Here is a 17,836-nt window from a genome sequence, read left to right on the forward strand (position 1 = left end):
CCACTGTCTAATTCTAGAACATTTTTATCATCCCAAAAAGATACCCTGTATATAATCACTTCCCATTTCCCCCAACCCCTGACAACCACTAATCTACTTTGTCTCTATGGATTTGCCAATTCTGGACATTTTCATATAAATGGAATCATACAAAATGTGGCTTTTTTTGTGCCTGATTTCTTTCACTTAGTATTATGTTTTCAAGGTTCATCCATGTGAAAAAAAAAGTATTTCAAGGAGGAAAGAGTGATGAATTATGTCAAATATGGCTTAAAAGATTAAAGGGGAATTTGCGTTTCTTTTTTTCCTGTGGAATATCTGTGTATCCCTTGCCAATTTTCTATTGGATTTTTGTTAGCTTTTTTTTTTTTTTTTTTTTGAACTCTTTATATTAGGGAGATTAGCTCTTTGCCTATAAACAGAGTTACCAAAAACTTTCCCTCCAGTTCATTATTTTTTCAATATTGCTTATGAGATTTTGTTTTGTTTTGTTCTTAACCATCGAGACACTTTTTTTGTACTCAGATTCATCTTTTTCTTTTTTTTTTTTTTCCATTTCCAGAGTTATATCAGATATCAACTATGTTTTCTAATACTTTTTATGGTTTCAGTTTTTATATTTAGATACTTTATCTGTTTGGGGATTACCTAGATATCCAATGTGAGGTATGAATTCTCCTTTTATCTTTTTTTTCAGGTAGTTATCCTGTTGCCCAAACACTGTTAATTAAAAAGTTGATCTTTGCCCCACTGGTTTGAGAAGCCACCTCCCACTAGCAGCTCTTCAGCAAAGGAGTAATACAGATCCATTTGCCAGGGGATACTAGGGAGGAAAAAATCCTGCTCTCATGGGGCTTACATTTTATAAACAATGAAATTATAAGATAAAAATTACATTATGTGAGGGTTAAGTGCTATAAAGAAAATTTAAGCTAAAGGGGCTAGAGAATGACATGTTAATTTAGAGGGCAGTGGTCTGGGGGAAGGTCTCATTAAGGAGGTGACTTTGGAGCAAAGACTCAAAGTGACAGTCCTGCCATATCTGAAGAGGGTTCAAACCAGTGAAAATAGCAAGTGTAGAAGTCTTGAGGCAAAAACATGGCTGGCATATTTGTTATGATCTGAGAAATAGTGAGGATGCAAGTAAACCTGAATCATAATGAGGGAGAAGGATACTGGAAGGAGATAGGCCAGAAAGTGAACTGTATGAGGAAGGGTGTTTTCGACTGTGGTAAAGATTTTAGGTTTTATTCCAAGAGAGTTTTGAGCAGAAAAGGAACATGATCTGACTGACTTTCTAAAAACTTTACACTGGTTGCTTTTTTGAAGAATAGATTTGAAAGGAAAAAGTATAATAAGGAATGTTAGAAGACTTTTGCTTTTACAGTAATCTTGGCTGGAGATGAAGGTGGCTTAGATCAGAATGATAGCAATGGAGGTGGTAAGAAGTTGGACTGTGGATTTATTTTGAAGAAAGAATTGACAGGATTTACTGTTTTTTTTCACCATTCATAATCAATGATTAGTCATTTAGATAGTTTTCATCAGGTAGTTTTCAACTCTTCACATATTTCAGATACCCAGATTCAGATGTACATAATGTATTTGAGAGCATTATGAAGTAATAATTCATAGGTGGATGTCTTATTGGATTTTGGAGTTAAGAATATAGCATAGCGAAAATAGAAGACTGGAGTTAAACTAACCTGTTGAACCTACTTGTGTCAGTAGCTCTGATTTTGACCAAGTTACATAACTTTTCTGAACCTGTTTCTTATCTAAAAGATAAGATTTTGTGAGGATTAAAAGAAGTGAGAGTACACCTGAAACTTACTGGATTTCGTTAACCAATGTCACAAAAAATAATAATAAATTTAAAAATAATAAGGAAAAAGAAATGAGCATCCGGTATAGTTCTTGGCACATACATGTTTAGTAAATCCTAAATTGTGTTTGTTGTTTGTTTTATAGGGAAAGTAAGGATTGCTTTCTTTAAAAGTCACAATGCTATTAATTGATAATGGAAATGACAGAGGTAAATTTTGGGTATGGAAGGGAAGAGGAAAAGAAACTAGTCCTTTTGAGAACAAGCTCCAATTGATAAGACATCCATGTGGAGATTTTTTTCAGTGATAAGAGAGCATAACGGAAGATAACTAAATTTTAGTGATTTCTAATTCCGTTGTGATTGAATACATACTTTGTATGATTTGAATTGTTTTAAATGTATTGAGACTTTTGTCGTAGCCCAGAATATGGTCTAGCTCAGTAAATGTTCTCCGTATCCTTGAAAAAATTGTGAATTCTGCTATTGGGTGGAGTGTACTCTAAATGTCAGTTTACGTAAAATAGTCAATAGTATTGTTTTTTTTTTTTTTAATTGAAGTCTATACTTTATTTAGATTTTATTTAGATTTCCTTAGTTTTTACTTAATATCTTTTTTTTTTTCTTACGTTTTATTTTTCAATTAGAGTTGACATTCAGTATTATTTTATATTAGTTTCAGGTGTACAGCATAGTGGTTAGACATTTATATAATTTACAGAGCGATCCCCCACCCCGATTAGTCCCCACCTGGAACTATACAAAGTTATTGACTATATTATTGACTATATTCCCTATGCTGTACTTTACATCCCCATGACTGTTTTGTAACTACTAATTTGTACTGCTTAATTCCTTCATATTTTTTGCTCAGCCCTCCAACGCCCCCCCACTCCCATTTGGCAATCACCAGTTTGTTCTTCGTATCTGAGTCTGTTTTAGTTTTGTTCATTTATGTTTCTTTTATATGCTTACTATTATTTCTCTGTTTTACTGTTATTTGTTCTATGCATTATTGATGAGGCGTTGAAATTTCCAGCTATTAATTGTGGGTTTTTCTATTGTTTTTCTTAGTTCTATCAGTTTTTGCTTCATCTTTTTTTGATGAATTATCATTGTGAAAGGACCTTCTTTATTTCAGGTAATAGTCCTTCCTCTGAAATCTGTTTTGTCTGATACTAATATATAGTTTTCCAGCTTTCTTTTGCTTACTGTTAGTATGTTGTTACATCTTTCCCTCATATTTTTACTTTTAATCTTTTCGTGACTTTGCATTTAAAGTGGGTTTCTTATAGGCAGCATGTAGTAGTTGGATCTTGCTTATTTAGTCTTTAATTGGCATGTTTAGTCCATTTACATGTAATGTGATTGTTGCTATGGTTGAGTTTAAATCTGCCATCTTCCTATTTTCTCTTTACCTCATCTTTTTTTTTCTCTCTATCTTTAATTCCCCCCCACACACACTTCCAACCCTGACCCATGGATGTTGCCATTTCTCCTTAAGAATTGGATCTCTGAATATGGGACATCCCCTCCTACACGCTCGTAGCATGCACCCGGGGCCTGGTGTGTACCCGGGGCCTGGTGCACCCAGGGTATGGTCTGTGGTTCCACCTGGGGTACGAACCGAGACCTTCTGCTTGCAAAGCAGACATGCTAACCACTACACTATGGAGCTACCCCCTCTTTACTTCATCAATTTTTTATGATTCCTTATCTTTGTTAGCTGATTAGTTGTAACCCTGTTTTGTTATTTTAGTGTTTGATTTAGGGTTTACTGTATCCATCTTTAACTTATCACTGTCTAGTCAAGTAATATTAAACCACTTCCTATGTGTAGTCTAATTACCTTACAACAGTATATTTCCATTTCCTCTCCCTCTCCATTTTCCCTTTGTGATATTTCATCCTTTTACCTCTAACTAAAAGAAGTATGTATAAAAAATGTTATGAATTTCACAAATTAAACAGCCAATTATCTTTTTAAAAATATTTAAAATAAGAAAAGATGCTAGATGTTTTTTTGCATTTCCATGCTCTTTATTCCTTTGTGTAGATTAAAATTTTCATCTGATGTCATTTTTCTTTTGCTCAAAAGACTTAACATTTCTTATTGTGCTGGCTTGCTAAAGATGACTTCTTTCAGCTTTTTTATCCCTAAAAAAGTCTTTATTTCTTCTTATTTTTTTAACAACTTTTTTGAGATATAATTGACATAACCACAAATTGCACATTGGGGCTCCCAGTAGTACAGTTGAGGTGACAAGACAAAAAGTTGAAGCAGCATAGTAATGGGAATAATGGTGTTTTGCCTTGAGGGCCCGCCTGGCTCTGAGCATTTCATATGTATGCTGTTGGTGTACCTCTCCTTTAACAGGTATTTTCATCTCTGACTTGGTGTACACTCAGTTGAATTTACAAACTTCTCTAGTCCCTAGTCCCTATTCTCAATGCTCAAATAAGTTATCATTCTTAATTAAATTTTGATGATGGTGCTATTTTTCCATTTTTAGTCTTCCCTCCCAGTTACTAAAACAAGACTGGCTGATTACAGGTTCTAGCTTTACCACTTAATAACTGGATGATTCTAGGCAAATTTTATAAACTTTTTGGACTTCATTTCCTCATCTTTAAAATAGATCTTAATTATATAATCTACCTTCCGAGATCATCTAAATAATGTGCTTATTATATTTAATCTTCAAAAATCCTATGAGTTCTTTTTTACAGAAAAATGCAGTAAACTTTGACTTGATCCTGTTAGGATATAATTGGTAGGAAACTTCAAATATAAAGAATTTGGGAGCGAATTAGATAATTTATTACCATTTTGATGCCAACTAATTTTTTAAATGTATTTTCTAATGCAAGACAAGATAGATTTGTAATTTTAGTTATTTGGAAAATAGACTAAAAATAGCACATTTGGTTTCTGTCCAATAAGTGTTATATAAGCAAACATGATTTTCTTCAGTGCAAGTGGGGGGATGGGTGGGTAGTGCTGCCATGAATTGTAGCATTCTTCATTTAAAAAGCAATCCTTGTCTACGGCCATGCCACCCCGAACAAACCCGATCCCATCTGATCGCGGAAGCTAAGCAGAGTCAGGCCTGGTTAGTACTTGGATGGGAGACCACCTACGAAGACCAGGTGCTATAGGCATAAAATAGACAAACAAATAAATAAAAAGCAATCTTTGAAAGAAAAACTTTTCTACCTTTTAATTTATTCAAGAAATTGACTAATGTGACTATAAAAATAATAAAATTTGAAGGAAGACAATAAAATGAGATGTTTATAGTAAGTGTTAAGTGGTTAAGGCCTGTACTATGTTAAGAATACATTCTGCAGATAAATGGGCAGATAAAAAAAGGATAGAAATAGTCCACAAAGACAGGGGAATATGGAAGACATATATCCTGTTGTATTAAAAACATACAAATTGACATAATTTTGAAATACCATTTTGCATCTAGTAAAGTAGCCTAGCAGACAATGCTAGTGAGGTTGAGGTGAAATTGTAATTATTCATTGCCAGGCACTGTAAATGACTTAGAACCTTTTTAGAAAGTCAAATGATAGTACAAAGCAAGAACCATGTAGATTTACATTTCCTGGACCTAATAATACTACTTCCTAGAACTTGTCTGTAGATAAATTCAGCCAAAGCTTAAAGGAGATATTCAAAAAAATATTAAGTATAAAAGTACATGTAAATCAATTAGTGTTTTGGTGTTTTGAAAAATAAAGTAGATACATACGTACATACACGTGGATGTTAGGCATTCCCCTACCTCACCAGCACCTGTCACACGTTCCCTTGTCATTTTCCATTCAGAGATGGAATATGGAAATGGTTTTATTTTTTCATGAAAGCCATTCACAGGTAATTGCACACTCTCCTCTCCCTACTCTATAACTAAGTCTGTTTGCTGAAGCAGGGAAGCCAGAGAAGACTGTGTCCTGAATCTTAGGCTTCTGATAGCAGAGCAAAATAAAATAATTCAGAAAAAAGGGAGCTTTAATGGAGCAAGAACACAATGAGACCACACCTGGCAATGGTACCTTCTGCTTAGAAATGTCAGTTCCAGAACCCACCATTCTGCTCGTTCAGTTTTTCCTCTCACTGCCTCCCGCCTCTTCCTATCACCTCCCCATCCTGTCGGAGTAAGATTCTCTGATATTTAAGCCATTCCCTCCTTGCCCACAAGGAGAGGAAAGAGATTTGGAAAGGAAAGAGTATCCAAGGAAAACCTCCTGACTCCTCAGTAGAGCAACAAAACAGTGGTGATGCTGCCACTGAGTTTAGGAAGCCATGGTTATTTTAGAAAGGAAATTGTCTGTCGCCCATTGTATAAGATTCTGGAGTTACTGAACACATCATTTATACTCAAGGTATGGGTATAGGGTGTTGTGGCACTTAGGAGCCCATGGAAAATCACGCTCTTAAGGGTTTGGCATTTTCTAGGCCTACAGCATAACCAGTACGCAATATGCACTTCTGGGAGTGTTTAAATGACTGACTGCTTTGTAATTTACGTATAAGCCTTGAGGGGCGTATCACCAGTTTCTCCGCCCCCCCAAAATGTTAGGTTATTGTATGAGATGCAGAACTGTTGAGAAATTCTTTCATCGCAGTAATTATTAAAAAGATACCCATTTGGTAGGGATGGAGAGGGGTTAAGTTTTCCTAATTAATTACCATTTGCTCTTTTACAGTCTTGATGTATAGGAAAGAATAGAATATTAGGCTTCAGGGGAGAAATACCTTAGATGTGTTTGGGGAAAATCTGTGTCTGAACTTGTGAATGTGAATCATTACAGAGTTCCGTGTTGGAAACCTGGCTTATGTAACTATTTAACAATTGCATATTACTTACTTCTTGTTTTGTGGTTTTATAACTTGCATATTCAGGGAGAGAGAGAAGTGGTGAGCTCAGTTGCACATCAGGGCTGGAAACGGGAGTTGTACTTGAAGTCCTATGGAAAGATTTTTGTGTGGTCAGTTTATGTAAATCTTGATAATTTCATGTTAGGTAGGTGCCTGCACTTCCTTTTTTCTTCTTACTTCTTCATTGACCTTTTGAAAATTGTTCTGGATTTTTTTCTTGTATCTTAAAAAAAATTTTTTTTTTGTTACTGTGAATACATAATCCTCAGGGATTATTTTTCAGTTTACTTATTAAATGGTAGTAAAGGAACAAAGTTGTCACCCAATGGACAAATCTTGACTGTAGCGACTCAAAGTTGGCAGAACTTGGTAATGAGCAATAATTTGTCCTGGAATTTTTTTAAGACACATACAGATACAGGTGTTTTCTTTCTGTGAGCAGTTGAAACTGTAACTCACCTCCTGTGGACATGGGTGTCCCAGTGACTGAGAGCCAGCTGTTGGGTGTTTTAACTAAACAGCTTGCTCCTAGTTGGCTGCTCACATTCCAGTGAGAGAGATTGGCCGCTCTAGAGAATAGAGCGAGACGAGCACGCAGGGTGAGGTTTTTGCAAGGCCTTTCGTGACCCGGTTTAAATTTGTTGAGATTTTCTGCTTTGGCGTTTTCCTATAGGTGCCAGAGTTTGTCTACTTCAGATATTCACAAATGACTCATCTTCCTGTCACATTTTCTTAGACTACAATGACTTAATCTTTGGGTCACTGTTAATGTAGTTTTCCTACCACATCTTGGGAAGAGAAAACAGTGATATTCAAACTCAAGCCTGTTTCCATCTCATGCTGATTGAAACCTGAGGTACATAGAAAATTTTGTTTCTTCCTGAAAATGACATTTTAGTGATTCATTGTTTTCTGTGGGAGGAAGCTTATGACCTTCTCTTTTCTTTTTTCCCTTCTAGAGGGAATCTGGAAAAGTTGTAAGCAGAACATCATTTCTCTAAGAAAATTTTGGGTAACAGAAGTTCTGGATAACAGGTAAAGTGTATTTAAACTTCTTTGGTGATGTTGATAATTACCTATAATTTGCAGAAGTAAATTGGTAGAGGGAAGAAGAGAAATAAAAACTGGGTATACTGAGTGTCAGAGGTTACATTAGGGATTTTATATACTTTACCTTGTTTCAGTGATTTTTACTAGAATTCTGGACATAGTTCTAAGAATCTCAGAATAAAACTATCTTTCCAAATGCTGTTTTAAATGGATTTGTGTATGGATTGGATTTAATGTCTTCACAATTCAATTTGCAGATAGTTTTTAACATTCACAATAAACAAAATTCAGAAATGTAATACAGAATCCTAGAGTCTGCTCTGCTATGTAGCCTAGCTAGGGAATATCTTCTTCATTCCTTTCTGTTTTATTTTAGTTCTTGATCATTGCCAGTTATTTGAAGCTATACTATCTTTTTAACTATTTTTAATACTTTGTCACCAGGTCTTAAAATTTAAGTTTCCTAGTAAGGTACCTTTTCACAATGGAGTCTATGGCCCAAGTGTCCCCACTGTGTTCTCAGTGGTAGTCTTATCATGACTGGACCAAATGAGTACACCGTCATGCTGTTTTCTTACCTGTATCTCTCAAAGTTCTGAAGGCCTTATGAAATAATCGTGTGTGTAAAGAATCCAGTATACTGTGAGAAGTACATCTGGAATGATAGCTACACTTTTACCTTTAAAACTAGGGAAGTCATGAACACAAACCATACTTTCTAGTTTGGTGTTTACAAGCAAACAAGTGCTCATAGGCTGAAGTGAATTGTCCTACCTGGGAGTAGATGCTGTAGAGTGAGATGCTGTTTATTTTAACAATCATTCTAGTAAGGGCCTCGAAGTTAGATTTCAAGTATACAAAAGAGTAGTTCCTAAAAAAAACAAGAAAAAAATAAAAAAAGAATTAAAAATCCGTGAATTTTCCCATTTTTTTATCAGGGCAAACCAATTCAGTCACCATGAGTTGGAGCTTCCTGACTCGCCTGCTAGAGGAGATCCACAACCATTCCACGTTTGTGGGGAAGATCTGGCTCACTGTCTTGATTGTCTTCCGGATCGTCCTTACAGCTGTAGGGGGAGAGTCCATCTATTACGACGAGCAAAGCAAATTTGTGTGCAACACAGAGCAGCCAGGCTGCGAAAATGTCTGCTATGATGCCTTTGCACCCCTCTCCCATGTGCGCTTCTGGGTGTTCCAGATCATCCTGGTGGCAACCCCCTCGGTGATGTACCTGGGCTACGCCATTCATAAGATCGCCAAAATGGAGCATGGCGAAGCTGACAAGAAGGCAGCTCGGAGCAAACCCTACGCAATGCGTTGGAAACAGCACCGGGCTCTGGAAGAAACAGAAGAGGACCATGAGGAGGACCCCATGATGTATCCAGAAATGGAATTAGAGAGTGAAAAAGAAAATAAAGAGCAGAACCAACCTAAAGCCAAGCATGATGGCCGACAGCGGATTCGGGAGGATGGTCTCATGAAAATCTATGTGCTGCAGTTGCTGGCAAGGACCATGTTTGAGGTGGGTTTTCTGATAGGGCAATATTTTCTGTATGGCTTCCAAGTCCACCCGTCTTACGTGTGCAGCAGAATTCCTTGCCCTCATAAGATAGACTGCTTCATTTCTAGACCCACTGAAAAGACCATCTTCCTTCTGATAATGTATGGTGTTACAGGCCTTTGCCTGTTGCTTAACGTTTGGGAGATGCTTCATTTAGGGTTTGGGACAATTCGAGACTCACTAAACAGTAAAAGGAGGGAACTGGAAGATCCGGGTGTTTATAATTATCCTTTCACTTGGAATACACCATCTGCTCCCCCTGGCTATAACATTGCCGTCAAACCAGATCAGATCCAGTACACCGAACTGTCCAATGCTAAGATCGCCTACAAGCAAAACAAGGCCAACATCGCCCAGGAACAACAGTACGGCAGCCACGAGGAGCACCTCCCAGCTGACCTGGAGAGTCTGCAGCGGGAGATCAGAATGGCTCAGGAACGCTTGGATCTAGCAATCCAGGCCTATAATCACCAAAACAACCCCCATGGTCCCCGGGGGAAAAAAGCCAAAGTGGGGTCCAAAGCTGGGTCCAACAAAAGCAGTGCGAGTAGCAAATCAGGGAATGGGAAGACCTCCGTCTGGATTTAATCTTAGCTGGGCTTAAAACTTGTACTTGTCGTAGTTTATGGTAAGCAACGGCTCACTGAATAATGACTTCCATTGAGTAAACATTTGGCTCTGGTTATCTTCAGGGATGCTGTTGGCTTATGATCCAAGCTCAGGGGACTCCGAAGGCGGGGCTGGGACAAGCAGAAGAAGGGAAACACAGTGTTCCTGGGCACGTGTTCCAGCAATAATACACTTGTAGAACTTTACATTTGTGTCTTCCAGATCTGGAAAAGAACAGATATATTTAAATCATTCTTGTTGAACAGTTTTTGTATGTACAGTATTATGGTACTTTTTTTTTAGTATGAGAACTTTTTTTTGTACTTGTACATTGGACCACTGTAGTTATACTTTTATATTAAAGGGAAAAAAATCCTAAAGTAATGCCTATTAGGCTAGTGTTATTACTTTGTTCAGCAAATTCTGCCCTGGGTTTAACGTTTTAACAGATGCTGTTACCTAATAAAAGTGCCTCTCCTGTTGCAGGGATGATTTCAGATAAGTAAGAAGCTGGAGGAAGAGGAATCAGTTTTCAGTCTTGCAAAGAAAGTTGACTGTAGGAGGTTGAGATCGTCTCTCCTTTACTTGAGAAATCTTCATATCTCATCCATGTGCCCAGATTTGTATCTAGTCTTTGAAAACCTATTTGTATTTTCAAAGGAAATAAGTGAGTCACTGCAGGATTCCTTTAAATATCAAGTGTTGCCAGTGTGTACTTTGATGATGTGTATATAATCTAAGTTCTTTGAAAAAGCAGATACACGAAGGTGTCCCCGGTTCCGTAGCAGTGTGGAGACCCTGGCTAGAATCGTTAAGATTCCTCTATCACGAAGCAAAGCCACGCCTGGAAGATGAGCCCTAATAGGATGTTTAGTTGTGGACCTGTTTGGTTTGCCTTATATCTCTATCCAGAAACCTGCCTCTCTCTAGTTGAAGAAGCCAATGGATATTTTCTTTATATGTTAACATTAGAAATACAAAAATTCCCTTGTAGGCTAAGAATACTCAAAGCTACTTTGTACTACGTATGGCAGGAGGCCTAAATCCAAATTCCTTATTTTTTATAATTTAACCGTGGAACTTTTGTAATTTACATACTTCTGCCAATGTAGGTTTCTGCCTGGAAGACCAGTCACACCTGGGATTCTATCTGTAAATAGACCTAAAGAGAATTTCAGTATTTATTCCCTATAAATATATCGGTAGGCGTATCTGTTTGTCAATGACAAGCATTACTAGTCACCTAACACTCATGATTTGCAGTATTGTATTGCCATTTTTAACCTTGTATTATTGGGGGGACTTTCCTCTCCCATCACGTTCACATTGTGTTGTGGTTTATGAGCTTCTGAATAAGAGCTTGGTAAAGAGTTAAAGGAAGGGGCCTTTGCTTCGCCAGAGAGCATTTCATTGTGGGTGTCTCTTTTCTAACAGGAAGCTGTCACAAGCCACCTTTGATTTTGAAATTCCAAAAGCATAATTTTTTCGTGTCTTAATCTTAAAATGCCAGTTTCCATTATTTAGGAGCATTCTAGAACAGCAAGTATTGTGCAGTTCTTTTTTTCTTTTTTCTTTGTTGTTCTCCTTCGTATTTCTTTCCCTCCCCTTACAAACAAAAGAAACTCAGTAGAAAATTTAAGCTTATCTTCTAGCCATATATTTACCTTTATTTTGCTATTTTAAAAATCTGTAGATTTTGGCCTAGAGAACTTCCTCAGGATCTCTAAATATCTTAAGCAAAAAAGTAAGCCTGGGTGAGACTGAGGGGAAATTTCAGAAAATGATACATGTACATATCCTGGATAATTCATAGACATGCACAGTTTCCTTCAAATGTTTAATGAAGAAATTCTAAGAAAACAGGCGAGATTTTAAATACCGAAGCCTAGCTAAGATAAAGAACTACCAATTAATACTTAAGTCACTAGAGCTTCAAGCACATTTCATAATTGAAGGACAGAAAATACACACACACTCACATCCATCTCTTCAGAGCCTGAAGGAAAACAGAGTGGCTTTGCCAGCGGAAAGGTTGGGGATTTGAGAGTGATGGAGAGGGAAGGAGTCAAGCCAAAATGCCAGACAGACATTTGGCGCCAGAAGCATCCACTTAGTTTCTACAAAGAGTGCCCCTGGTGTTTGATCTTGGCTTGTTCTGATGAGAATGTTATCTTTTGTGTCTGGATAATTCAGAAAGATATTCTAAGTCACTTCACATGTACACGTTTAAAATCTATTTTTATTCTCACTAAAGTTTTAATTTCCCTACTCTCACTGCTTTCTTAGTATATTTCTTTCAGCCTTTGAACATACAAGTTTGTCAAAACCATTTTCCCTTAATGGTGTCTATGACCCTACTAAGAAAATAGCTCTGTCGGTGTTTAGCTTAACCCATTAATTGAGTCGACACTGAATCTCTAAAAATATTGTGCCGGTTATTGTTCTGGAAGTTGCAGGAATTTGTCCATGACACCTGTCAGCAATTTTTTTCCTATCAAAACCATATTCCTTTGAATTGCTATATAAGACATGCTCTGCCATATTATATTTGCTTCTCTAAACAGAAGTTGGGTGCTTAGTCCTTCACATACTGGGATCAGGATATGATCATCAGCATGTTTTATACCTTAATTTACTGTTGGATCAATTTAGATGTGATGTGTCTTTTGCTCATCTTTGTTAGAATCTATTATTCAGAGAAATTTGTAAAATGAACAGACTTTTTTCTTAGTTCAAATTCAAGGGGAGAATTAGATGACATTTTCCCCTAAAGAAATTTTAATGTTCATTTTGTGGCTTTGAGTTTGCTTCATGACTTAAATCTTGCCTGTTTCTGTATTTGTTCATTTAAAACCACAAGTGTGTAACTTCATTTGAAGTCAGTCTTTCTGGAAATTTACCTTGACTGATGTCTAATATCTGTAGAATTAGTTTTGATAAAAATGAACTTTGCCATCTAAAATGGTTCTGAAGTCTAGGACTCCCACATATCTGTCTTTTAGAAGGACACCTGTATCTTTAAAGAGAAAAAAAACCAGGTACCTTAACTCGATCATTTCTTTGTGGTATGAAATTAGGCGGTTCTCCTTTATTTGTCCAAGTTTCAGGAGCCACTTACCTCTCAGAAGTGTTATGAAATAGTTAGAACCTATGGTAAAAGGTATTAAAAGACCAACTGTTGTTATAACTGGTCACTTGTCTGAGCTTGGAACTTACAAAACAAAACTGACAGTCGTGAGATGTCCTTCAGCGCTGTGTATCGCAGGAATCAGCGGTGGTTTAAAACACTTGCTCAAATCAGTTTATACCAGGAATAAAGGTTATTCCTGTTGGTCATACCTGTGCTTTACCCTTATGAATGTCTGTCTCATTTAAGAGACAGTACACTGCTAAAAATAACATCTGTAGTTTATGATAAGTTTTTGGCCAGCCAGCCAGCTTTTGGTAAAAGGCAAGCGTGTTATACTTGAACCTACTTCAAGAAATGCCTTTTTGTAAAGGAAAAGCCTTTCCTGACTGTGAGGAAAAGTACCTGAAGTCAGAGATATGCAGTTGCTGGTCATTTTAATTGGAAGGTTCCAGGTACTAATTTTAATTTTATAAAATCATGTAATTTCATGAAGAGACTTATCACCTGAAAATAAAGTTGCTGCACCTATATAGTACAGAGTTTGGAAACCAAATTTCAACTCACTTATATATCATAAATCTGTCATAATTCAAGGTCACCATCAACTGTTAGAATCATTAAGTCGAATTGCATACTTGTCACTTATTCTGGCCACACATCATGGAGAGTCGAAAAGATTTTGTTTGTTGTCTAACGCAGTCGTGTTTTGAATAATGATGTTGAGTTTGGGTCGTGCACATTCCATGTTAATAATCATGCTTTTTAAAGGAGCAATCCATAGCATTCCAAAATCCAGGAGTCTGAACAAAAGAAAGCCCTACTCCCGTGCAAAATCTCTACAGAAATAAAACAAGTAAAGAATTCTGCATTTCAGGGTTGGCTTGTTGAACCAACAAAGACATTTGGCTATCTGCTTCCAAGATTGGAAATCTTTTTCCTCATTGTACTCTCAAATTGTGTTTTCTTTAATAAATCTCTTACAGAAGTCTCTACCTCAGGCACTAAGTGTTAGATGTGGTTAGCATATTGATACTGAAAAACTTAGCTAGGACTTTCAGCTTTTTAAAAGATAATCTAAATGTAAAATTCAGCTGTTAACCAGCAATCTAATGTCATGTGGTGTGCAGTTTGGATATTGTATGAACAGCTAAGGAAGTACCCATTCTAGTGCCAAAGATCACTTGTGAATTTTGTTCTGTATTGTTGATGTAAAATTTTATGGTTGGGGACAGACTCTGTGCTCAGGGCCTTGTCTCTAGGAAGATTTTTTTCAGTTCCAAATGTTCTGTCAGTTCCAAATACAGTTTAGAAGATTCATTTGTGGTCTGTGTATCTTTTCCAAAAACTGAAAATTCAGCTGCTACGAAATGTTATATCGAGGATATAAACCTCATTCTTTGTATAAAATAATGCCCAACAGCTTAATGGTTTACACAGAAAACCTGATAGGAAAAAAAACCTCACCTCACACATTCACCTGTAAGTTGATCACAGTGGGAATACATGATCAGAGGTTTGGGCTCAAAAGATGCCCTTTTTCACAGCTGGCTTAGAACTCCAGGCTTGCTGTGGCTAAATGGATCAGCATATTCGTGGCGTCATAATCTGGGAAGCGTAGGCGGCTGTGTGTGGGAGGAGCGGGGAGGCCGAGGTCTAAGCACAGAAACTGGGAACGCCCTCTCTCTCTGGTTCCCTTTGGTTCTCAAGGCCTTTTCTCCAGGAGTGCCTTCTAGGAAGAGAAGGATCTGGAAGACGGTTGCATTTATCACAGCAAATGCCCTCTGTTCCCCCAGATACTCAATAGCTGACTGGTTAGGGCACACACAAGAACCCACCCTTAGCAACACATTGTAAACTGGTCAGCCAACCATATTTGGTAATAAACTTCTGAGCTGTTTGAGAGCTGTTGGAGTAGTTAAGTCACTGTTTTGAAAGTGCATTCTTTGTCAGACTTGCTACCAGAACAGAGACTAATACCTGGAGAAGATAATCAGCATCAAAGTTAAAGTCGGGTCTCTTCACTATATAGAATTTAAAGCTATCTCTAAGGTTTTCGGAGCTTACATTAATACACAATATTTTTAGGGTTTGCCTCCTTCGGTTATTGCAGATTGGAGGCATGTTACGCAGGAGCATGAAGAACTGGAGGTTGAAGTGGAGCTGAGAACAGAATTCAGGTCTGCTCATTGCCCAGTGGCTCAATCCAGCGTCCTTTGCTCTTCTCCTAGAGGAGTATGCAGGAGCAGCTGTCAGTTGGGCCTTCTCATGGAGGGGGAGGAGTGGGCCTTGCTGTGTGTACAGTGTTTTTCCCACCTGTGTAAGAAAGAAGTAATGGAATACTGATTAAAATGTAGGTTCCTTGGACCCATCTCAAGCCTACATAATTGGAACTAATAAGTTCTCTGGTGATTTTTAAAGAACCTATTCTTAGGTATGGTGTACATGTAAAATTCACCGTTTTTAAGTGTGTAGTTGAGCACGGTTGAGTAATCACCACCAGAAGATAGAAAAATAATTGCATCACCCAAAAATTCTCTCTAGGTAACTATTACGTACATTAAGGTTTGAGAACCACTTGGGAAAAATAAATAGAAACTTGAAGTGTGGGCCAGAATAAAAGAGGAGGAGGGATTGTTTTGAATGATTTCCTGTTTCAAGGAGGTTTAGACTTAGCACATGAGTGTCATCTGCCAGCTCAGAATGACTGATGGCTGCCGCCTGGACTAGAGGCCTGTAGAAGATTCAGACTCATCAATATGGATTCGGGACTTCTGCTATGTGACTATGACTGCCCATCCCACCTTATCTGTAAAAGAGTCAGAATCATTACTTAGAAATTTCTCCATCCTACATTTAGTGACATCTTTGAGGAAATGAGAAATAGGAAGTGACTCAGGATTAGAAAACACAAGGGTAAAGAGATGATGACATGGTGACAAGCATGCATTGTCACCATGAGGAAATGGTACAGCATTCCTTCGCCCTGTCCTCGACATGCTATGCCTCCGTTAGATTTGGGGATTGTGGAAGAAAACCCAAGGAGGTCCACTGCTGGTGCTGCAAGGAAGAGCTGACCGGATTCCCTCCTTACCCTCGGCCGAACCTCCCACAAGTATCCTTGTCTGCTCTGCTCTCTCGGGCCATCACAGCAGGCATCGGCTGGCTGACAGCCTTAAACTCCAGGCAAGGCAGAACCAAGCAACTGTTCATAACCGATTTCCGTGCAGAGGCAGTGACCTGAATGGGACCTGACCATGGGGGAAAATGATACAGAGCTAGATAGCTTTTTTCAATTTTATTTTTAGTTTGTGTAGTCCTGTGGAAGTAAAATTTTTTCTTTGCACTGGGAACATTGAAAAACACTGACAGGGAGCTCCTTTGGCCTGGCCCATTTTTCTGACAGCGTGTTGCAGCTGTGGCTTCTGCCCAGCAGGCAGAGACATGTTAGATCCTGTACCCAGGTGCTGTTAAGAGTAATGACAGGCCTCAGCCACTGACTGCAGAGTGGCCTGCATGAGGATTTGGGGTCCTTAGAATGCTTTTAATGGCAAAAGCCCTGGAAACAGGGTAAGTGCAAATTATCAATAGATTCACATTCAGATAGGGAAATGATCATAGATAAGGGTTTGTAGCTGTTGGAATCAGTTGTGATTATAGACTAGTTTGTGATTATGCTGTTCTAGTGGTTTGAGTCAAGGGGCTCCTTGACTCAAAAAATGTACGTAGTGTGGGGTAGGGACTTTTACTTATCCTCATTGCCGCCACTTAAGCCAGCTCTGCTTAGTGTGCTAGGATCCTGGGAAATAGCGAGGAGAAGGCAGGGGAGGGCATTCAGCATAGATACAAGCTAAAGGCATGTATGTGGGGGAGTGCTCTGCAGGGGGTGGGAGCTGTTTCTTGTTTGGTAAGGGGAAATGCGAAATACCATGGTATAACCAGGCATTACCAGAGAAGTTTGCGAATAGGTCAACATAGGTTGTCCTGGAGTAGATATCCTGGGCAGGAGCCCATTATTCCTTGATTTGGGGCTGCCAGATAAAATACAGGATGCCTGATTAAATTTGAATCTCAGATCAACAGTGGAAACTTTTTATATACCACATGGAACACAATGATATTTAAAAAATTTGTTGTTTATCCAAAATTCGAACTAACGGAGCGTCCTGTATTTTTATTTGCTAAAACTGGCAACCCTACATTGATTCAATTCAGACAGTGTGTTCTGAGGACTGGTACCAGAATGGAAAGGCTTTAGTCGACAATTAGAAAAACTGTGAGCGTCCACTTTATGCCGAGTCTGAGTCACTTTGTGTGGAAAGGGAGCCAATCGCCCAGGGAGGAAGGCTCTTTGGCCTTCTCCGGCACAGCGCTCCTCCTCTGATAGGAACCATTTCTTGGTGCTGGAATGTTATCAGCAACTTAACAGCCATGTCAACCCAAACTCAGGACAGCAGCCAACCCATTTTTTAAAAACTGATTAATCTATCAATCCCACTTCAAAAGAATGAAAGCAGAATCTCGAGATGTTTACACACTCAAGTTCATTACAGCATTATTCACAATAGCCAAGAAGTGGAAGCAGCTCATGTGTCTATCAACAGGTAAATAGAGAAAATATGGTATCTACATGTCATGGACTAATATTGAGCCTTAAAAAAAAAATCCTGTCACATGGATGAGCCTTGAGGACATTACACTAAATGAAATAATCCGGTCAAAAAAGGATAAATACTGTATGATTCCACTTAAATATTTAAATTAGTTGAAATC

At 38.0% G+C, this 17,836-nt stretch overlaps 1 protein-coding gene and 1 pseudogene across 5 annotated transcripts in view; both read left to right on the forward strand.

Moving 5' to 3' along the window:
- Positions 1 to 14,383, forward strand: part of GJC1 (gap junction protein gamma 1) — a 30,711-nt gene extending 16,328 nt beyond the window's left edge. For 3 of the 5 annotated variants that reach the window (XM_023521545.1, XM_011377132.2, XM_011377135.2), the window contains 2 exons: positions 7,676 to 7,751; positions 8,705 to 14,383. In XM_023521545.1, the coding sequence (XP_023377313.1) occupies positions 8,725 to 9,915 (1,191 nt within the window). In that variant the 5' untranslated portion in view covers positions 7,676 to 7,751; positions 8,705 to 8,724 and the 3' untranslated portion in view covers positions 9,916 to 14,383. Of the gene's footprint in view, positions 1 to 7,389; positions 7,573 to 7,675; positions 7,752 to 8,704 lie in introns of those variants that run through there. The other 2 variants (XM_023521546.1, XM_023521544.1) reach the window with 2 other exon arrangements.
- LOC111730311 lies at positions 4,869 to 4,987 on the forward strand (annotated as a pseudogene).
- Positions 14,384 to 17,836: the final 3,453 nt, after the last annotated feature.

Source organism: Pteropus vampyrus, unplaced genomic scaffold, assembly GCF_000151845.1.
Source record: "Pteropus vampyrus isolate Shadow unplaced genomic scaffold, Pvam_2.0 Scaffold306, whole genome shotgun sequence".
Lineage (NCBI taxonomy): Eukaryota > Metazoa > Chordata > Mammalia > Chiroptera > Pteropodidae > Pteropus > Pteropus vampyrus.